Source organism: Chiloscyllium punctatum, chromosome 4, assembly GCF_047496795.1.
Source record: "Chiloscyllium punctatum isolate Juve2018m chromosome 4, sChiPun1.3, whole genome shotgun sequence".
Taxonomy (NCBI): Eukaryota; Metazoa; Chordata; class Chondrichthyes; order Orectolobiformes; family Hemiscylliidae; genus Chiloscyllium; species Chiloscyllium punctatum.
This window is the reverse complement of record NC_092742.1, coordinates 99,473,462-99,497,231: the sequence shown is the minus strand read 5'-3', so window position 1 is coordinate 99,497,231 and position 23,770 is coordinate 99,473,462. Positions and strand designations below refer to the sequence as shown.

Genomic DNA, 23,770 nt, shown 5'->3' with positions numbered 1-23,770 from the left:
TGAAAAAGATTACACCACCACCACAGAAACAGTCATCAGGGCCTTGCACGAAATGTTTAATGCTCATGGGATTCCTAAAGCAGCTGTTTGCAAGAATGGAGCACAGTTTGCTAATTGCCAGTTTATAGCCATTTCTAGATTTGAACATATAACCAAACGAGGAAGTTCAGCACAGTTGAAAGACTTAAATTTCTTTTGAAGAAAACACTGACTCTTATAACTTGGTTAAATTACAAGTCTATCCCACTTCATATGGCTTCTTGCCGTCAGAATTCTAGATGAAAAGAAAATTGAAAACTCAATTCCCTTTCCTACCAAAAATGCAGAGTCCACAGTTGAGTCCACTGGATGATAATTTTTTTTTTAATTTTAAAATTTAAAATAGCAGAGTACTAATTTTAATTACATCAATGTGCATGAAAAATTGCTACACCTGGTTCAGGGGCAACAGGTTTGATACAGAGAATGGAACAGTCATCCAGGAGGCACTGGACTAACATGGATGCATCTTGGTTATATGCAGAATCAGCAGGAACCTTATCTCACTGCAGAGCAACCATTCACTGAAGTTTAATTGGAATGAATTCAATGAGGAACATCAAGACATCATGGTACGAGGTCCACATTAGAATCAAGGTCCACAATTCTCAAGCCAAAGATGTACCAATCTTGTAAATCTGAAAATAATGACTTCAAGAACTGTGAAATCTCCAAACTGCCTGAATGTGCGAAGGGGAGAACTGGTGTACTGGTAAATATAAATGTAGTTATATAGCCAAATGCACAATTTTAACTATGGGGGAGAAAACAAATTGAGCGGAGTTTAGCACAAGGCAATGGTTCTCAAAGGATTAATATTGCATTAAGCTCCACCTAATCTGATGATGTCATACATTCTTGGATGGAAAATGGCAAGTCAAATCAAAATTCTAATAAGACCAGAATGTCATCCTTGATAATATTAAAGATAATTGTCTAATTAATATAACTTGTAACTACTGCTATGATGCAATAAATAAATAAAGAACATCTTGATTTTAAGACAAACGTCTCCTCTTGTTCTTACGGTCTGATGGAAATGGTTTTTTGTGTATGCTTTCAATGCAAACCCTATTCCTATTTCCTAAAACAAAAGAGAGACTGCTTTTAAACCTTTGGATGCACTCTGATTTTTTTTTTAAAAAAGATGGTATGGATCAGAGGCCTTCCTCAGTGGCCAAATCATGGTGGTTATTAGCAGGTCCAGGCAGCGTGCTATGGAGAAGGTCATACTACCTGCCGTCTGCACCTCTCCTGTAGCTATGTCTGCATTAGAGTGCCCATGCAGAGAGAATTCATTTAAATATTTCAGGCCTGTGGGACCAGGAACAGCTGCAGCATACCGTCACCTGGTAAGAATATTTTGATTTAACTTTGATAAGTTTCCATTAACCTCTTGCCTGTGTTACAGTTCCCCAACAGGGACTGTCTAAATCATTGCTGTTATTTTTTTTAAATAGTTCATCACCACCAGTGGTAATGATAATTTGATTTAATTTTTTTTAACTTAAAGTTTCTGTTGATGTTCCGATTATTTGTTACAGCACCAACCAAGGGTCAGTTGACTTTTGTTTTAGAAAGGAGTCTTGGTTGTTGTATGCTAACCCAATCATTAGCTGGTCCTGCATCAAGGCCTCCATCAGAGCAGCCCGAGACTTGAAGTTCTCTCTCGGAGGGGAGGGAGGACATGGCAGAGAGAGGAGTGTACTAGGTCTTTGATTGCGCAGTGACCCTGACGGGCATGGAACAATCCCACTGCACATTACAGCCCAAGCCTGCTACAAATACTAACATATTCTTGACACATGCATAACAAAGTTAAAAATCTCACAACATCAGGTCATAGCCCAACAGGTTTATTTGGAAATACAAGCTTTTGGAGCACTGTACCTTTATCAGGTAGCTAGTGGAGTAGAATCATAGGACAAATTCTGCCAAATAAACCTGTTGGACTATAACCTAGTGTTGTGATTTTTTTTTAAACCTTGTCCACCCTAGTCCAACACCAGCACCTCCACATCATGACATCCATAACACACCAACAATACTATGCATTATAGAGCTAGAGTGGGAGTAGTTATAAATGTAGAGGAACTTGCCATTTTCACATTTGTAATACACTGAAGGGAATCCCCTCTCCCTGTATAATCAGGGAAATCTCACATGATCTGTTCAAAATTGAGAAATAAAAGTATATAGCTCACCTCATCGCCACTGTCTGAGGTTTCCGAATCTGATGATGCTGATGGTTTGCTTGCCTGCTGCTCCTGCTGTTCTGGCTCACTCCGTTTCCTCTTAGCCAATGACAGCAATTCCTAAATGAGTTGAGAAAACAAGATGTATCACTTAATATATTTCTTGTTTGCACATTGCACATGCACACACAACCATAGGAGAGGTGCAGACACTCAGGTAGTATGAGTCAAGAACGTGGTGCTGGAAAAGCACAGCAAGTCAGGCAGCATCTGAGGAGCAAGAAAAATCGACATTTCAGGCAAAAGCCCTTCATCAGGAAGGAGGCTGGGAACCTAGGGGTTGGAGAGCCAAATGGGAGAGGAGTGGGGCTGGAGAGGAAGGTAGCTAAGAGTGCAATAGGTGGATGGAGGTGGGGGTAATGGTGAGAGGTCTGAGGGGAGGGTGGAGCGGATACGTGGGAAGGAAGATAGACAGGTAGAGCAGTTGGAAGGTTGGATCGGTGATAAGCTGGGAGGGAGGGGAAATGAGGAAACTGGCGGGTTTCCATAGCCTGCTGACTGGAGTGAAGTGAGGGACTAAGATAGGGCTTTGCAAACTATTTTCCTCATGCAAGTCCATTTTAAGTCATCAGTATTTCTAGTGCTAATTAGATATGGGCAATAAACACTGGACTTCCCAGCAATTCCACATCCCATGTAAAAGTACCTAAAGATCTTAAAAACTAATGCGACCCTTCCCAGACATCAAAAACAGAACAGTATTACAGCACTAATAACATTCAATACAATTACACTGTATCACATGACATTAAATATGAAAATCTGTTTTTAAGTTATTTTATAGAAATGTAATTTTATATCCTACAAGTGGCAGACAAGGTCTCCATATGCCACTCTTCCTCAAAGCATTGCCCACACCTCCACTCTACAAAAGTTACTCCATCTCACAACAGTCCCTGATGTCAATCACTCAGCAGAACCTATTTCAAACCTCTCCCCCAACCCCCACCACCCGCTCTGCCAAATGCCTCATACCCTGGCTTCACTGTTCCATCTCCCTCCCGCCCTACCAAATTTCAAGATTGACAAAATAAAGGAATGTCACCCCATGACAGCAGGTAGGCGATAAGTTGGCAGGTATTTGTTTCATTTTTGCACTTTGTTGAAGTTAGCAGAATGCATCAAACATTGGTACAGTGATAGGGGTAGAGGGGAGTTAGAGGTCATAGGTATATTATATCATTAGAAAAAAACATTACGCAAGAAATAATTGGAGTTTGTAATAAAGGTAATCCAAACTTAAAGGGAATTTTAATATCTATATAGACTGGACAAATCAAATTCACAAAAGTAATACGGAAAATAAGCCATCGATGAGACCATATATGGAGTACTGCATACAGTTCTGGTCCCCTTGAGGAAGATGTAATTGCATTGGAGACAGTTCAGAGAAAGTTCACTAGATTAATTCCAAAGATTAAAAGTTTGTCTTATAAGATACAGCAGTTTAGGACTATACTCAAGAGTTTTAAAGGATGAGAGGAGATCTGATTCATGGATTATAAGCAGCTAAAGGGATAGTCAAAATAGATGGAAAACAGATGTTTCCTCTTTCAGGACAATCTAGAACAAGAAGTCATAGCTTTAGACTAAGAGGCTGCATATTTAAAATGGAGATGAGGAGGAATTACTTCTCTCAAAGGATTGTGAATTCGTGGAATTCACTACCACAGTAGAGGGAAATCTGAACACTACTGTAAGTAGACAGATTTGTAATTACTAATGAATAATGACGAGTGGGTGGGAAAGTGGAGTTGAGGATGAGATCAGCCACAAGCAAATTGAGTGGTGGAGCAGGCTCTAGGGGTTAAATTGCTTGCTCCTGGCTCTTATGTAAAATGAATTACGTAAGAAAGAGCTGGCTAGAGTTGTTCAGGTAAGTAGACTAAAAGGGTATTGCAGTACAATAACAATGAGACTCAAAGAAACAATTCAAAATGTTCAACAAAAATACAGCCTAAAACAAAAGCTCAGCAAGAAAGATCTAAGCTTCCACAAAAGTTAGGGATTATATTACAGATGTTTAAAAAAAGCTGTACTATTTCAAAAAGTAGCAAAACCCTGAGGATTGAGGGGTTTCAGAAATCATTAAAAGACATCCAATAGCTAATAAAAGGGAATAAATAAAATGAGAGTAACTTAGGCAGGAACATAAAAAGAGGAGACTTTTTATGGTCTAAAAAAAGGGAATAACAGAAGTAAACTGAAACAAAACTTATGCTTGTCATGTGATGAAATCCCCTAGTTATATCCATTTACTTTGTCTGAGCAAACCAGACATTTATACTGTTAATTTTACTCTACTGTGCAGACTTTCAGGGTCCATGCCCAGCAGCGACTTCTGAAACAGGAAGTCATAGCTCTGCAGACCCTCCGAGCAGCTGCACAATTTAAAAAGGGGAAGGTGGCCAGCCATGAAACCAGCAGTTGCAAAAAAAATCTATTTGGTGGCATCATACAATTCTGGCTAGCAATAAGAAACATCTTACTGCAAAGTTTTCAACAGGTCACTTCAGGGGGAAAAAAGAAATCAATAAAGGAAACAGCACACCTGGAGCATTGTGTACAGTACTGTCCACCATACTTGCAGAAGGATGTTAACACACTGGAAGTAGTTCAAAACAGATTTACATAGATTAATAGCTGGAATAGCAGAATGCCTTGAGGAAAGGTCTACATCCTCTGAAGATAAGAACCAGAGAAGACTTATTCAAATATAAGCAACCCTAAGGAGACATGACAGGTGGTGTGGGAAAGGTTGCCTCCTTTTGTATCCAGAAGTAAAGGTCACAGTTTAAAAACAAGTGGCTGTTCATTTAAAGCAGAGATGAGGAAACATACACTCTCTCTCTCTCTCTCTCTCTCTCTCTCTGAGGGTCAAGTTCTTTCGAATTCTCTTCCTTAAAAAGCAGTGGATGCTGAATCTGTCTATGTTCAGATGTATGAATGGGATTTGATGGAGTGAATTGCTGAGAAATCTGTGCAATCTGACTTGATTGCATATAGAATTCATAGGTGGAGTGCCCAATCACAGTATATAATCCTGTTCACCACGTTAAGTCTGAATGTTAGATTAAGTTATATATATTATGTGGATTACTAAACAAGCTGTAATGCAAAGTAAGATCATCTTTCAATCCATGGAACCTTATGGCTTTAGTCTCTCAGCAAGTCTTCTGGATCTGACTCTTTATATAATTTAAAGGTAACCAGTCCCTAATAATAAGGTTAGCAGTACACTCTAGAATCATAATAGTTCTCTTAACAGAGAACGTAAATTGCATACCAGAAGAGAGAGTAACCAAGAGTCTAAATAAGAGTGAGAAACTTCAAGTAATTAATAAAGAAAAGTTGAGGAAAGCTTACAACCTAAAAGTAGAATTTCTACATCTTCATGGCTAACAACCCAGATTTCTGAGACAACCAGAAACAACGAATGCCTGGTTTATGAAATTCCAAAATTCTCTAGATTTTAAAAACACTCCCAGGCAAAGGCCAGTTAATTGACATCACTTGCTGGAACAATACTGAAAGTAGATCTGGGAATTACATATTAATGAATCAAAACCTGCAACCCATTCTAAAGATGAAAGACTTAACAGCAATCTAGCTTTGTTCAATATATAATATCAGTTGCATGACACTATGATCTAGTGCAATAAATTCTGTGTCCTATGACCCTGCCCCACTAGCTACCTGACAAAGGAGCAGCGCTCTGAAAGCTAGTATTTCCAAATGAACCTGTTGGACTATAACCTTTTAACAGAATCTATTAACAATGGACTAAACAAAACCAATATGCTTTATAAAAGGGAAACATGTTTGACAGATTTATTGTACATGGGTGGTCAGGGATATAATAAATGGTTCTCAAAACCTCCTCAATGAGGTAGCACAAAAGTTATACAAATTAAGGGCTCATGGAGTTGGATTACGGTACAAGCAGACAGCACGAATACATGGGCATTTCCAAGTTGGTAGTCTGCAACTAGTGTAGTGGGGTGCTGCAAGGATCTGTGCTGTGGTCTTAAACATCTACAACTATATTAATAATTTAAATACAAGATCAAAAGTAATAATCTACATTTTTGCTAATAAAAGACAGTGTAAATGTAAACTGTGGGGACAACAGAGGTTGTTAAGGGATATAGACTAGTTAAATGAAAGGCTTCAAGGTGATACATGGAGTTAAATGCAGTAAAGTGAAGATTAGTTATTTTGATAATAGTAGAAAATCAAGACGTTTCAAAAAGGCATGGCACTTTTTAATATTGATATCCAAAAATATTTGGGTGTAGTTGTACAAGATACACTGTTATCATGCAAGTCCAGCAAGCAATAAGGAATTCAAATCATGTGTTGGCCTTTATTGCAAAGGAATCTCAGGACAATTGCACAATGTTTTTTATAAGGCATCACTCAGTACTGTGCACAGATACGCTGTCCATATTGAAGGGAGAATATACTTACATTGGGAGCACTAAAACAAAGGTTCACTAAGTTAATCCCTGAGATAAGAGACTGAGTCAACCGTGTAGACCCAGTCTATAAGAAGGAGGGGCTTGACAGGGTTGGCTTCCCTTGGCTGGTAAATCTCATATGGGGGCACAATCTCAGGATAAGGTGTCAATCATTCATGAATGAGAGGAGAAACTCAGTTGTGAACCTTTGGAATTCCCTACCCTAGATGATTAGGAATATTTCATTGAATACATTCAAAGTTGAGTTAGATGGATACTCTTTCACAGAATCAAGGGACATGGGGAGTGGTGTTGAGACAGAAGATCAGCAATGATAGTACTGAATGAGAGTTTAAGGAGCTACTGACTCCCTCTCCTTATAGTGCTTAAATACTGCTCTACACTATACACACATAACCCCCGTTTAAAACATATTGCAGCGGTTTATATACCATGCAAATTTTCTACAAGTCTTTCCCAAAGAACACCAATGAAGCAAGTGTAAATTTGTGTTCCCATTGCAATCAATGCAGCTACACTGGAAGCTTTATACAAGAGATTCACTGGAATCCCTCTCTGAACAACAGCATCACTCGAATAATTATCTCTACTTTCAGTTAAGGCTGCACATCTGGAGTAGAGGCTGGCAGTAACAGAATACAACCTATGCTTTAAAAATCAACCTGAAAAACCAGGTGAGTTATGGACGATATCGACTGTAGGGAAATAGATGGCGACATCTTACAAAATGTCCAGATTACAGAGGAGGAAGTGCTGGATGTCTTGAAACAGGTAAGGTGGATAAATCCCCAGGACCTGATCAGGTGTACCTGAGAACTCTGTGGGAAGCTAGAGCAATGATTGCTAGACGTCTTGCTGAGATATTTGTATCATTGATAGTCACAGGTGAGGTGCCAGAAGACTGGAGGTTGGCTAACGTGGTGCCACTGTTTAAGAAGGGTGGTAAGGACTATAAGGCCAGTGAGCCTGACCTCAGTGGTGGGCAAGTTGTTGGAGGGAATCCTGAGGGACAGGATGTACATGTATTTGGAATGGCAAGGACTGATTAGGGATAGTCAACATGGCTTTGTGCATGGGAAATCATGCCTCACAAACTGGACTGAGTTTTTTGAAAGACGTAACAAAGAGGATTGATGAGGGCAGAGCAGTAGATGTGATTTATATGGACTTCAGTGAGGTGTTCGACAAGGTTCCCCACTGGAGACTGGTTAGCAAAGTTAGATCTCTTGGAATACAGGGAGAGCTAGCCATTTGGATACAGAACAGACTCAAAGGTAGAAGACAGAGGGTGGTGGTGGAGGGCTGTTTTTCAGACCAGAGGCCTGTGACCAGTGGAGTGTCACAAGGATTGGTGCTGGGTCCTCTACTTTTTGTCATTTACATAAATGATTTGGATGTGAGATAAGAGGTACAGTTAGTAAGTTTGCAGATGATACCAAAATTGGACAGCGAAGAGGGTTACCTCAGATGACAACAGGACCGTGACCAGATAGGCCAATGGGCTGAGAGTGGCAGATGGCGTTTAATTCAGCTAAATGCAAGGTGCTGCGTTTTGGGAAAGCAAATCTTAGCAGGACTTATACATTAATGATAAGGTCCTAGGGAGTGTTGCTTAACAAAGAGATCTTGGAGTGCAGGTTCATACCTCCTTGAAAGTGGAGTCGCAGGTAGATAGGATAGTGAAGGCGGCGTTTGCTATGCCCTCTTTTATTGGTCACAGTATTGAGTACAGGTGTTGGGAGGTCATGTCACTGCTGTACAGGACATTGGTTAGGCCACTGTGGAATACTGTGTGCAATTCTGGTCTCCTTCCTATTGGAAAGATGTTGTGAAACTTGAAAGGGTTCAGAAAAGATTTTAAAGGATGTTGCCAGGGTTGGAGGATTTGAGCTATAGGGAGAGGCTGAACAGGCTGAGGCTGTTTTCCCTGGAGTATTGGAGGCTGAAGGGTGACTTTATAGAGGTTTACAAAATTATGAGGGGTATGGATAGGGTAAATAGGCAAAGTTTTTCCCCTGGGGTTGGAGAGTCCAGAACTAGAGGGTATAGGTTTAGGGTGAGAGGGGAAACATATAAAAGAGACTTAAGGGGCAACTTTTTCCACACAGAGGGTGGTATGGGTATGGAATGAGCTGTCAAAGGAAGTGGTGGAGGCTGGTACAATTGCAATATTTAAGAGGCATTTGTATGGGTATATGAATAGGAAGGCCTTGGAGGGAAACGGGCCAGGTACTGGCAGGTGGGACTAGATTGGGTTGGGATATCTAGTTGGCATGGACTGGTTGGACCGAAGGGTCTATTTCCATGCTGTATAGCTCTAGGACTCTATGAGTGGTCTGAATAAGTATGAAAATGTAGCTAGCAATTCTAGAACCTAAACATTTTCAAGAGTACAAGTAGTCCAACTAAATTATTTAAAAGTCTACTTAATCAATAGGAACTCCAGATTTGCCCCTCAGGCACTGCAATTGTTTGAAATTCACTCTGTGATGCATATAAAAGAGCTGGAATTTAATATCATTTGTTCTATTGGGCTGCAATACATGGTAAACTCTGTATTGTTGTTGACAAAGGAGGAAGAATTGGACAATGCGTCAGAAGTGGAAATAGTGGAGGCAAGGGAGATGGTGAAAACTGCGAGACAGGTTGCATTGGAAAGGCTGGCTCTGCTTATGGTATCACCTGATGTGGACAGCTTGCATCCCAGGCTGCTGAATGAAATTGGACAGATTTGAAAGAACCCTAGACATGGGGAATGATAAAAGATTTGAGTGGCAAATATGACAAATGTAAATCAAGAAAGGATGAGAGAACAATCCTAGCAAATGGCTGGTCCATTTAACATCAGTGGAGGGCAGGATTTTGGAATCCATGATCAAGGAAAAACAGACATTGGGAGATATTTGAGTTAATTAAAAGGCAGTAAGAATTTCAGTTAATTACAGAGAGCAAGCAGGGATTTCGTGAAGTCAGATCATGCTCGACTGATCAAATTGAATTTTCTGATCAAGCAAAACTGACACTTGATGAGGATGAGGCAGTGGATGTTGTGGATTTTTAAAAAGTGTTTAAAATGTTATCACCAATAAAAAACTGGTTCACAAAATGAAAACATATGGAATAAAGTGGTTAGCATCCAAAAAGATTAGAAAATTAAGGAAACAAAGTCATGGTAGATGGTTTTCTCCCCCCATCTCTATGGTAGCAAGCAATGGTGCTCTCCTAGGGTTAGTGTTAGGACCGTTGCTTTATTTTGTTTTTTGTAACTAACAATCTTGGAATACAGTAAAATCTTAAAATCTGAAGACGTCAAACTTGGAAAAGTGGCAGACAGTGAGAATGTTACGAATTACCCACAGCTACCATACTGTGCAAACAAGTGGCAGATGGAGTAAGAAGTGAAAAAGCTGAAGAAAATCAGCAGGTCTGAAAGCATCAGTGAACAGAGAAACAGTTAACTTTTAGAGAGCAACTCTTCCTCAGAAGAATAGGATTGAACTTTTTTTTTGAATAAGAAAAAGTACAGACTTAATGTCACAATTCTAAGAGTGTGCAAGGAAAGAGCAGGGTCGCATGTTAGTCAATCTTTGAGGGTGGCAGGACATATTAATAGATTTCCTACAGTATGGAAGTGGGCCATTCGGTCAGTCAAGTCCGCACCGACCCTCCAAAGTGCATCCCACCCCCATCCTTGTAACCCTGCATTTCCCATGGCTAATCTACATGGCCTGTACATCCCTGGACATTATGGGCAAATTAGTATGGCCAATCGACCTAACCTGCACATCGATGGACTGAGGAAGCCAGAAATGCACAAAGATACAGAGACAATGTGCAAACTCCATACAGACACTCACCTGAAGGTGGAATTGAATCAGGGTCACTGCTGCAGGAGGCAGCAGCGCGAACCACTGAGCCATCATAGGTTAGACATATTGAGAGAGTGGTTAGCAAAACAAATTGCATCTTGGACTTCACATATTGAGGTACAATACAGAAATAGAGTGGGTGTGCTGATCCTTTATAAAGCTCTGGTTGGGCCCCAAACTAAAGTACTGATCCCCATTCTGATCAGCATATTTTACAGAGGTGGTGAAGATAGTGATTAGGTTGGAAAGGCTAGGGTAGTGCACCTTGGAACATTGAGGGGGAAAATGATAGATATAGATATTATGACAGAGTTAGGTTAGGGAACTTATATTTAAGATTTTGGCCAGGGAGAATCTGTGGAAGAACTGCGTATCTTGCTGCCAAAATTGCTGGAAGCAGAAACATTTAAAAGGAATTTGAAGGAAACAACCTTGAGCAGGAAATTTAGACTGACTGGCCTGTATCATAGGGAACCAGTACAGACTGAATGGGTCAAACATTAAGACAACGAGGTGGTCTTTATCCTGTAACTGAAGATGGAGATGAAGTGGGTTACCACACTTCCAAAAGTTCACTTCCCTGAGAAAAAGTAAGAAGCCACCATGCAAAACAGTAAATCATGATAGAAGAAAGAAATTTAGTAAAATGGTAAAAAAAAGAAAGTTTTTAATTTTATATATTGACATTCCTCAAATTCTAAATTTATTCCTATAGCTTTTTAGATATCATTTACTGACACAGTAATCTTCCTGCATGTGTCAATTTCCTTAATGGGTTTTATGTTGCCACACTTCACAGTTAATCAATATATAGTGCCCATCCAGACGGATATATTAGTATCAAGTACATGAAACCTAACTAGTTCATCTGTGCAAGTGGGGTCAAAGTGGTTACATGTATTTGCAAAACATCTTTGAGTGCTACTAGTACTTTGGTAATTTAGTAATTTTTTTGTTGTATCAATTGATTGATAATCAGATAAAATTAACTGGGTTTCTGAACTTCCCTTTAATCTGTTTCACGTTCCTAATGTTCCTTTCTTTATTCTGGGGAAATTATATTTCCCAAGTTACCTCTTTCAAGAAATTAAACAATTCAATTTCCAACACCTTTTGGCGAAAGTAAGGACTGCAGATGGAGATTAGTGTCAAGTGTATGGTGCTGGAAAAGCACAGGTCAGGCAGCATCCAAGGAGCAGAAAAATCGACATTTCGGGCAAAAGCCATTCATCAGGAAAGCCTCTTGCTGAGGCGAGTATAAGGTCAGTCACTAGACTGATTTCAGCAACAAGAGATAGCCTTGAGAAGATATTGAATAGACAATATGTAAATTGTTTAATAAAATAAGATTTGATGTCATTTCAGCATGTTGAATTCTGAATGGACTTAGTAGTATAGATACTGAGAACATGTCCCCTGCTAGTCCCTTTCGAATATTCCTGATGAAGGGCTTTTGTCCTAAATGTCAATTTTCCCGTTTCTTGGATGCTGCCTGACCTGCCGTACTTTTCCAGCGCATCTCGACTTCCTACACTTTCAACAGCCCTCTCTCCTAGATGCTAGTCATTTAAAACATTCCCAAGTTAGTTCAATCTTGTACAACTCTATGAATCTTGCTCCATGAGCCAGATTTCATGGATTCAAAAAATTCACAAGATGCCAGCATACCAACTGGACTCAGATGACTGCCAAATTTTGGAGTTTTCCACAATCCCTTCAGAAGTTGCTCTTTATAATTGCTGATACTTTGGACCAACTGCAAAAGTCTGATTATATATAAAGGCTATACATTCCAAAAGAATATTTACTTCAACGCCCCGAAGAGATGGCAGAGTACTCTCTTGGCATTCTGACCAATATCTAGTCCCCACCTAATATCTAAATAAGCCATTGTATCATGCCATTCATGCACTTTTATGGTTATATTACCTAATGCCAACTTCCTTTCCCCATAACCCTGCATGCCATTTCCATCCAAAATAATCATCCAATACTCTCGAATGCCTCAACTGAACTTGCCTCAAACACTGTTCCAAGTGATCAAGACATTAATTAGTTTCTACTTGCGAGATCTCACTGTGCACAAATCAGATCTCAAGCTCCAACACAACAGCAATTACTTCAAAACAACTCAGTTGACTGCAAAGCTCTTTGGGACAGTGACATGTAAGGTGCTACTGAAATAGTTCTTCCCTTTAACTCAGTCAGACCTGTCTCATCCAAATCTCTCCTCGCCAGCCTTTATTTCAATCATCTGAAATGCATTTCTCCAAATTTCTGCTGCCCATACTCAATGGTGCACAAAATTCCACTCAACCAAAGTACTGCTCTCACTAATCTACACTGACTACCTCAATGTCCTGTTTAAAATCTGCACGTTTTTAAGTTCTGTACTTTTAGCTCACTGATTAACTTATCATCCAGCTCAGTACCCGCCTGGCCTTAGTCAATCAATTCAGGCCCACCTAATGTTTGGTTGCTGGTATTCCCTCCCATCTATGAAAATCATCCCTATAATCTTATTCATGAAGACATTTGTTCACCCTGCCCAACCTCACCTCTACAGAATCAGTTATGTGTTTATATCCTCTGGATAGTAGCCAGCAACTTCCATTAAAACTCAAGAAATCAGAAGTAGGTCCATCAGCCATCTTTGCCATTCAACAAGTTCATGACTGAATTTGTTTTTACTCAAATCCTTCAGGACCTCATTCTTGAAAATATTCAACTACTGAGCTGTCACAGCCCTTTTTTTTTTACTGGGGTAAAAGAAAATCCCAAAAACCCAAAATACTCAGTGAAGAAATTTCTCACATAGTCTGAAATAGCCAACCATTATTCTGAGACCATGGTCAATATTCACCTATCCTACCAAGTCCATTCAGAATTCAACATGTTGAAATGACATCAAATCTTATTTTACTGAACAATTTATAGATTATCTATTCAATATCTTAAGGCAATCTCTTGTTGCTGGAACCAGTCTAGTGACCTTCCTTATACTCACTTCAGCAAGAGGATATCGTCCTTGGAGAGTTAAGGAGATCAAAGCTGTGCATACAAATTCAGGTGTGGTCTTAACAATATCCTATCTAACTAGAGTCAGGTTTCTTTATTCATACTCTAACCTGTAGTAAAAGCTAACATACCATTTTGCCTTTTTAGTTGCTTGCTACACCCTGCAAGTTACCTTTGTAACTAAATGCACCAGGTCCCTCTAATTACAAACATTTACCAATCTCAACACTCAAAAAGTACTCAGCTTTTATATCTTTCCCACCAAAATAGATAATTCCACAACTCAGCACATTATTTCCCAATGCCTTATGTAATCACCTGTATCCCTCTGCACTCATGACATCCTTGCTAGCAAATCTGGATACAATACATTCAGTACCCTCCTCTAAATCATGAATACAGATTGTATGTATTAAGGAGCCTTGATGAATTGCTGGACAGCTTAATTTGTAGGGCACTTTGTGGCCATTGATTTCTTCTATTACTGATGCACCATTTTCAGATTAGTGGAAGGGGTACCGAACAAGCAGGTTGCCTTATGTTAGATGATGTTGGCTTCTTGCATATTATTGGATCTGTACTCAGCTAGGCAAGTAAAGAGGTATTGCATCACCGGCCAAACTGCGTCGTGTAGATTGTGGACAGGCTTTGAGGAGTCAGATGGTGAGTTACCTGCCTCCAAATTCCTGGCCTCAAACCTATTCTGATAGCCACAATACTTCTGTCACTGGTCAAGTTCAGTTTCTAATGAATGGTAACCCCTCCAATGTTGATAGTGGGGATTCAGCAATGATAACATAACTAAATGCCAAGACAAAGTGGTTAGACTCTCACTTGATAGGAATAACCCCCTACGCAATACTGTAGATATGAATGTCACATTGCCACTTGTCATCCCAACCCTGAACGTTATCCAGATTTTGCTATGGATAGAGATTGCTTCAATACCTGAGAAGCTGCAAACAGTACTCAACATTAAACAATCAGCTATCCTCAGAATGGAAGGAGGATCATTGACGAAGCACTTGAGAGTTGGCCTCGGACAACCCTCAGGAACTCCTGCAATAATGCCCAGAGTTTGAGATGACTGACCAACTACTATCTTCCTTTATTCTAGGTACGATGCCAAGCAGCAGAATTTTCTGACTGCTGCAGCCTTTAATTTTGCCAGGACACCTTGATATCACACTTGGTTAGGTTACTGAGGACAGTCATTCTCACTGCACCCCTAGTGGAATTCAGTATTTAACCCCCGCTAACTTGTACCAAAACTGCAATATGTGAGCATGTATGTGCCACTTGATAGCATTGTTGATCGTGATGAATGCCATTAAGATCTTCTTTCTTAAAGTGTTAGTTGTTAGCATATAGCTTATGACAGGAAATGGCTTTACACATGAGGTAGAACATGTAGTTTGGAATCATTAAAAATAATCCAACTTGAGAAAGTTTCAAACAGATGTCTCAGACTAAACCAGCATAGAACCTTGCAGCACGGGTCATACAAAACGTTGCAGCTCTTTGAAAGAGCTATTCAATTAAATCAATTACCTCATTCCTAGTCCCCATAACTATGCAAAATTTTCCCTTCAATATTTATCAAATTTCTTTAAGGTGTTAAATCTGCTTCCACTACCTTTTTAGATAGTGCATTCCAGATCAGAACACTACATAACAAAAAATATTTATCACTCCTCCTGCTCTTTTGATCATTACCTTAGGTTGATCGCCTCTGGCTACTAGCCCACCTGCCAGTGGAAACAGCTTTTCTTTATCTACATAAATATATAATTTCTAACACCTCCATTAACCTTCACTGCTCCAAGGAGAACAATCAGCAGCATCAGAAATTCAGCAACAGCTCCAGTTTTCTAATAATGGTTGAGCACTACACCAACACTTCCTCCTACACACAGGGGAACAGGTGACACAGAGCTTCGACAGGCGACAGTTCAAGGATAATAAGCAGCATGTGGTATGTCACCATGCTGCACATAATGAGAGGGGCCAGACTATCAAGAGCAGGAACCTAGCTGATTTTCTCCCTCAGTTAATTGCAACAACCACAACACTGCCAGCTCACACCAGACTCCACACATGCCAAATGCTGTTTTGTATGGCTCGTTTCAATCAATATAATAAGTCTTCAAGGGGGCCCTTCTTGGTTATAATTCAATTTTTTCCCTTCACACTGATAACAAGGTGGCACTGTGTAAGAGTCTGAAACAGTTCTATGGTATGAGCATTTTCACAGAGTGCCCTTCATAACCTGTCAAAGTTTAAGCTTCCTCTTCTAACTTTCAAATCAGCTAGTTTTTCTTTTAGTTTTCAGCAGTAGCAGAGAGCACAGGAAGGTGAATATCAGGGTCTTTTATCACCTATCCAGACTCTGTCTTTTGACCAAAGTTTCATGGACTGAATAATTTACTGTTTCTAAGTTGAAGGGAGGAATCAAGAGATACAAAAACACTGAAGATGAGAATGCAGCGGGGCAGATCTACTTAGACAGGAATAGATCCAGCGGAGAGAGACCATATTCTGATATATTATGCCATGGGAGACTGAAATTATACCAAATGCTTTGGAGTACAACCATTGCAAATAGCTTACATAAAGAGGTAAAAAGCACAGCAAAGAAAGAATGACGAATTTGTACTAGGTAACAGTTCAACCATAAGCTTTCGCTTCAGTTTTATGTTCTTCCATTATTGAAACCAAGTCAAAGTCAGAAAACACAGATTCATTATAAAGATTCCAAGGATCTAGGAGAGACTTGAACTATGGAACTGTTGCCAATTGAACAGAAAAAAGGAGAAGGGAAATTTAGTTAATGTTTGTGAAATTTTATCTATGACTTTGAAAGGGAAAAAGTTTCCTCTGGTGCAAAGACAAAAATTGCCGGTGAAACACGACAGATCTTCATCAATGAAGAGTCTCACCAGACTCAAAACGTTAACTCTGCTTTCGTCCTACAGATCTTGCCAGATCTACCAACTTTTGCCAGCAATTTCTGACTTTGTTTCAAATCTCCAGCATCCAAAATTCTTTGTTTTAATTTAAGCTTTCTTAGGCAATAGAGTCAGTGACTTGGAATCATCTATTTAAATATTCTACAGTGGGGTTTCTTTTTAAAAAGAGACAGTCACTGGAAGCTTGGAACACTTTCAGAAGTGACACAGAGATCCTTTAAGGAAAAATTAGTTAAATATTTGGATCAATATCGGATTGTCACAGAAGAACTAGCATTGATGCTTCCTCCCACCACGTGCCACAAGTGGTTTCTATAATATTTTTGTCACACTTTACTGGTAATTTGATTATTAAGCAGTGCATGAACAACATTACAGATGTGCTAGTGATATTAACGCTCTCAGTTATTTCTGACACCATTTCTTCACCAAATCAAATACTTTATTAATTGAAGTAGAGAATGTGTAATTAAGATGGAAAAGGTATTTGAAAGAAAAGTACCAAAGGAACTATGTGTTACATAGAAAACTCATATCATGAGGGGAAACGTTTTATTTAGTCATTTTGTTATATGTGGACGTCGCTGGCTGGCCAGCATTTATTGCCCATACCTAGTTGCCCTTGAGGTGGTGGTGGTGAACTGTTTTCTAGAACCACTGCAGTCCAGCTGCAGCACAGCCAACTGATCATAACCAGTGACAATACAAGACTTGGTAGTGGAATATTTATTTTCAATCCTTGTATTTTTCATAGTAAAAGAATTAGCAGCCAACAGAAATTATATACAAATAGCAAGATGGATGACCAGTTAATCTGGTTTTGTGGGTACTGAAGTAAAAAATTAGCCAAGGCAGGGCTTTCTACTTACTAGGTTATACCAATTCAATCTTTAGCATCCATTTGAATTGCTACAAGAGGTGACCAGATTGACTGAGAACATTTCATCCAAAAGTAAGTATCTCCAACAATGCTGCAGCAACACACTGCTCCTCCTGCAACAGTACTTGCTAAGATCTTGGACCATTGCTCCAACCCACATGACTTAAAGCAAGAGCACAAGCAACCAAAACAAATTCATACTTGAACCATATGCAACAAATCTTAATGTCTGGCACTATTTTTTAAAAGTTTGCAAATTAAAACCATCAGAATCTGAGTATAGAAGATTCACAACCTTCTCAGAAAAGAGATTTATCCTCTTCTCAATCCCAAATGCCAAACACTTGTTTTAAGAGAGTGACCATAGATTCCACAGTTAGTGACGCCATTTCCTCAGGTCTTCGGGGGCTCAAGCCCTTAAGCACGTTCCATTTTTAAATGTAGTCACCTCTCTCAGTTAATAACAATTTATAATTATACAGCACCTTGACCATAAAGCAGCCCAAGGGTGCTTTCAAGAACAGTATAAAGTGACAAAATAAGCAGATAAAAACATATGGCTTTTAAGGAGTGTCTTAAGGGAGGAAAGCAAGGTGAAGAAAAGTAGGGAGAGTGTTGCAGAATTTAGGACCAAGGCAGCTGAAAGATGGCCAAAGGTTATGTGATTAAAGTCAGAGGTGCTCAAGAAACCATAATTAGAGTACATCTCAAAGGGGTGTGGGGTTGGAGGTAGTTACAGGAGTAGAGAGGAGAAAGGCCATGGAAGAATCTAAAAATAAAGATGACAATTTCAAAATGCTTGACTTGCAGCCCATGTGGGCAAACGTGATTGATGGGTTTATAAATTCTTCTCACCTCTGAGCAATGTAGGAGGCAATGAGGTCTGCACATGCTGGAGATCAGAGTTGAGAGTGTGTTGTTGGAAAAGCACAGCAGGTCAGGCAGCATCTGAGGAGCAGGGAATGTCGATTTTCCTGCTCTTCGGATACTGCCTGACCTACTGTGCTTTTCCAGCAACACACAACTCTAAGAAATGTAGGTCTTGCCTACTCAATCTCTCCTGTTAAAAGTCACCTCAACCTTAGAAACAATCAAAAGAACTTTGCACTCCCTCTAGGGGGAAGGATGCGCTTTAAGGAGAACAATTAAAATTGTACTTATACCTATAACATTGTTCCTTAAAAACAAATCACTAAGAACTTACTGCACCTGCACGCAAAATAGTTCTAAGTTTTCATACCAAAGTGTGGCTCTGTACTTTGCCACACTGTATTCCATCTACCACGTTCTCACACCCATCCAATCCAAATCCCTCCATAGTTTCTGTCATCTAAATCATCATAAATTGTAAACTGCCAAAACCCCTCTCAGATCCTTGTAGTACAATGCCACTTAAAAGCCCAAAAATATTCCTCTTATACCTGCACATTGTTTGCTGTCCATTAATCAATCCTAGAACTGTGGTAACATATTTCCCCCAATCCAACGCATCTTATTATCGTGTAATACTAGTCAGGCTGTAAAAGGATAGTTCGAAAATGGAACCTCAATTAGATGAGCAAGGGAGAAAACGCACTGAAGAAGAATGGTGTGGGCAACCATCCCAAAACCTGCTCAAAAGTTGAGGAGACTGAGGAACAGTTTACTGCGGTCACATGTAACTTAAGAGCCATTCTGATACTTTGCTGGGACAGAAACCAGACTTGAGAAATTCAAGCAAGGAATTTAGGGTAACCATAAAAATGTGGAAAATAGGATTAGGCTATTCAGCCCTTTACCATTTAGTATGATCATGGTTGATCACCCAACTAAGCATCCCATTCTTGCTTACTTCCCACTCTCTGACCTATATCCCTTTAGTCTTCTAGAAAACATTCAATGTTTTGGCCTCAACTGCTTTTGTGACAAAGAATTCTACACCCTCCATTTCTAACCCAACTGCCTCCAGTCACTCTCTTCCATTCTCAAAAGATCCTGTCGCCAAGTACTGCTCCATTGTTCCCCCTCACCACTCTCCATTCGCACACTGCTGGTTCTCCAGCCTCTATGCCCCATCGCACAAAATCTTGCCCAAATAACCATCCTTCCTTCCCCCAGCCCCACAAGTCTTTGCCCCTCAGGTCCCACACTTGGGTCACTTCGAGACAATCCTCTCCTCAGGGTCACCTCACTTACACACTAACCACCCTCCCTTCTCAACTATCCCACACACCCTCTCCTCAGGGTCCACTTCTGCATCTATTCCCAAATAATTCCCTCCCCTTTCTCTCTCAGGCAGCGTTTAGCACCTGATCTGTCTCTCTCTTCTGGGTGATCTACCTCCACCCGGATCTCCTTTCTAACCCCTCCATGGTCTCTCTCACCAAACCTCCCTCCCCAGGGGGTCTTGCACACCAAACCCACCCCTCCCCCCACCCCCCCGAGGGTCTGTGACCCAACACCTCTCGCCTTCTCTCCCTCACCCACCCCCAACCCCAACCCAAAACCACCCTCTCTCTCTTCCACCCTCCCGTGGGGTATGGGGGTGATCTCTCACCAACACCACTCCCTCTTCCCGCCCCCTGGGGTCCCTCACCACACCCCCCTCTTGTCCCCACACCCACCCCCGGGGTCTCTGACCAACACCCAACACCCCCCGCCCCCGCCCCGAGGGTCGCTCACCTTTCTGTCTCTCTCTCTCTAAACCACCCCTGGTCCCACACACCAGCCCCCCACCCCCCGGAGGAAGTCCCCCCGCCGCCCTCGGCCTCCCTCCCGCCGGGCCAGGCCCTCACCTGGTCCAGGTTCTCCTCGCTGCCGCTATCGTCGCTGTCCGAGTCGATCACGATCCGGCCCTTCCGTTTCTTAACCATGGCAGCGGTGGATGTTCGCGACGCAGGCGGCGGGCGGGAGGGAGAGGGAGAGGGAGGGGGAGGAGAGCGGGCCCGGGGCCCGGCGGGGAGTGAAGGACCGAGAGGGAGAGGCGGCTTCCCGGGCCGAGAGCGGGGCGTGGGGGGGGAAAAAAAAACAGTAGGCCGCAGGCCAATGGGCAGCCACAGGCCGCTGCCTGGGGCCGGCGGAGAGTGGATAGGACGGATCAAGGCCCCGGGATCGGGGAGCGCGTCGGACGGCGCAGAGCTCAGGGGACGGCTCCGGATTGTCGGGAAACAGGCCGCGGCCTCCGGGCGACAATAAACAGGGGGAGCACTGCGCCTGCGCCGTGCCGTGCCGTGCTGCCCCGCCCGGCGCGGAACGTGCTGACGTCACTGGGCCACGCGCAGGGAGAGACAAGAGGGAAGGATCCAGGGAACACAGGGAGAGATAGAGAGGGACATGATAGAGGGAAGGATCCAGGGAACACAGGGAGAGATAGAGAGGGATATAATAGAGGGAAGGATCCAGGGAACACAGGGACAGATAGAGAGGGATAGAATAGAGGGAAGGATCCGGGGAACACAGGGAGAGATAGAAAGGGATAGAATAGAGGGAAGGATCCAGGGAACACAGGGAGAGATAGAGAGGGATATAATAGAGGGAAGGATCCAGGGAACACAGGGAGAGATAGAAAGGGATAGAATAGAGGGAAGGATCCAGGGAACACGGAGAGATAGAGAGGGATATAATAGAGGGAAAGATCCAGGGAACACAGGGACAGATAGAGAGGGATATAATAGAGGAAAGGATCCAGGGAACACAGGGACAGATAGAGAGGAATATAATAGAGGGAAGGATCCAGGGAACACAGGGACAGATAGAGAGGGATATAATAGAGGGAAAGATCCAGGGAACACAGGGAGAGATAGAGAGGGATATAATAGAGGGAAAGATCCAGGGAACACAGGGACAGATAGAGAGGAATATAATAGAGGGAAGGATCCAGGGAACACAGGGACAGATAGAAAGGGATATAATAGAGGGAAAGATCCAGGGAACACAGGGAGAGATAGAGAGGGATATAGTAGAGGGAATGATCCAGGGAACACAGGGAGAGATAGAGAGGGATAGAATAGAGGGAAGGATCCAGGGAACACACGGAGAGATAGAGAGGGATAGAATAGAGGGAAGGATCCAGGGAACACAGGGAGATAGAGAGGGATATAATAGAGGGAAGGATCCAGGGAACACAGGGAGATAGAGAGGGATATAATAGAGGGAAGGATCCAGGGAACACAGGGAGGGATAGAGAGGGATATAATAGAGGGAAGGATCCAGGGAACACAGGGAGGGATAGAGAGGGATATAATAGAGGGAAGGATCCAGGTAACACAGGGAGATAGAGAGGGATATAATAGAGGGAAGGATCCAGGGAACACGGAGAGATAGAAAGGGATATAATAGAGGGAAAGATTCAGGGAACACAGGGACAGATAGAGAGGGATATAATAGAGAGAAGGATCCAGGGAACACAGGGAGATAGAGAGGGATATAATAGAGGGAAGGATCCAGGGAACACAGGGAGAGATAGAGAGGGATATAATAGAGGGAAGGATCCAGGGAACACAGGGAGATAGAGAGGGATATAATAGAGGGAAGGATCCAGGGAACACAGGGAGATAGAGAGGGATATAATAGAGGGAAGGATCCAGGGAACACAGGGACAGATAGAGAGGGATATAATAGAGGGAAAGATCCAGGGAACACAGGGAGAGATAGAGAGGGATATAATAGAGGAAAGGATCCAGGGAACACAGGGACAGACAGAGAGGAATATAATAGAGGGAAGGATCCAGGGAACACAGGGACAGATAGAGAGGGATATAGTAGAGGGAATGATCCAGGGAACACAGGGAGAGATAGAGAGGGATAGAATAGAGGGAAGGATCCAGGGAACACACGGAGAGATAGAGAGGGATAGAATAGAGGGAAGGATCCAGGGAACACAGGGAGATAGAGAGGGATATAATAGAGGGAAGGATCCAGGGAACACAGGGAGATAGAGAGGGATATAATAGAGGGAAGGATCCAGGGAACACAGGGAGAGATAGAGAGGGATATAATAGAGGGAAGGATCCAGGGAACACAGGGAGGGATAGAGAGGGATATAATAGAGGGAAGGATCCAGGGAACACAGGGAGGGATAGAGAGGGATATAATAGAGGGAAGGATCCAGGTAACACAGGGAGATAGAGAGGGATATAATAGAGGGAAGGATCCAGGGAACACGGAGAGATAGAAAGGGATATAATAGAGGGAAAGATTCAGGGAACACAGGAACAGATAGAGAGGGATATAATAGAGAGAAGGATCCAGGGAACACAGGGAGATAGAGAGGGATATAATAGAGGGAAGGATCCAGGGAACACAGGGAGATAGAGAGGGATATAATAGAGGGAAGGATCCAGGGAACACAGGGAGAGATAGAGAGGGATATAATAGAGGGAAGGATCCAGGGAACACAGGGAGAGATAGAGATGGATATAATAGAGGGAAGGATCCAGGGAACACAGGGAGAGATAGAGTGGGATGTAATAGAGGGAAAGATCCAGGGAACACAGGGAGAGATAGAGAGGGATATAATAGAGGGAAGGATCCAGGGAACACAGGGAGATAGAGAGGGATATAATAGAGGGAAGGATCCAGGGAACACAGGGAGAGATAGAGAGGGATATAATAGAGGGAAGGATCCAGGGAACACAGGGAGATTGAGAGGGATATAATAGAGGGAAGGATCCAGGGAACACAGGGAGAGATAGAGAGGGATATAATAGAGGGAAGGATCCAGGGAACACAGGGAGAGATAGAGAGGATATGATAGAGGGAAGGATCCAGGGAACACAAGTAGAGATAGAGAGGGATATGATAGAGGGAAGGATCCAGGGAACACAGGGAGAGATAGAGAGGGATATAATAGAGGGAAGGATCCAGAGAACTCAGGGAGAGATAGAGAGGGATGTAATAGAGCGAAGGATACAGGGAACACAGGGACAGATAGAGAGGGATATAATAGAGGGAATGTTCCATGGAATACAGAGATATCGAGAGGGGTATAACAGAGGGAAGGATCTAGCGAACACAGGGAGAGGTAGAGAGGGATATCATAGAGGGACGGATCCAGAGAACACAGGGAGATCAAGAGGGATATAATAGATGGAAGGTTCCAAGGAACATAGAGAGATTGAGAGGGGTAAAATAGAGGGAAGGATCTAGGAAACACAGGGAGAGGTGGAGTCACCGAACACAGAGAGAGGTGGAGAGGGATGTAGTAGAGAGAAGAATCCAGGGAACACAAGGAGAGACAGTGAGGGATACAATAGAGGGAAAGATCCAGGGAACACAAGGA

The 23,770-nt window shown here is 42.0% G+C and overlaps 1 protein-coding gene across 1 annotated transcript in view; it reads right to left on the bottom strand.

Annotated features, from left to right (window-relative positions):
* rtf1 (RTF1 homolog, Paf1/RNA polymerase II complex component) overlaps positions 1–20,702 on the bottom strand; it is a 60,321-nt gene extending 39,619 nt beyond the window's left edge. The window contains exons 1-2 of the mRNA XM_072569395.1: positions 20,286–20,702; positions 2,244–2,354 (exon numbers count right to left, since the gene is read on the bottom strand). Of these exons, the coding sequence (XP_072425496.1) occupies positions 2,244–2,354; positions 20,286–20,363 (189 nt within the window). The 5' untranslated portion in view covers positions 20,364–20,702. The remainder of the gene's footprint in view (positions 1–2,243; positions 2,355–20,285) is intronic.
* Positions 20,703–23,770: the final 3,068 nt, after the last annotated feature.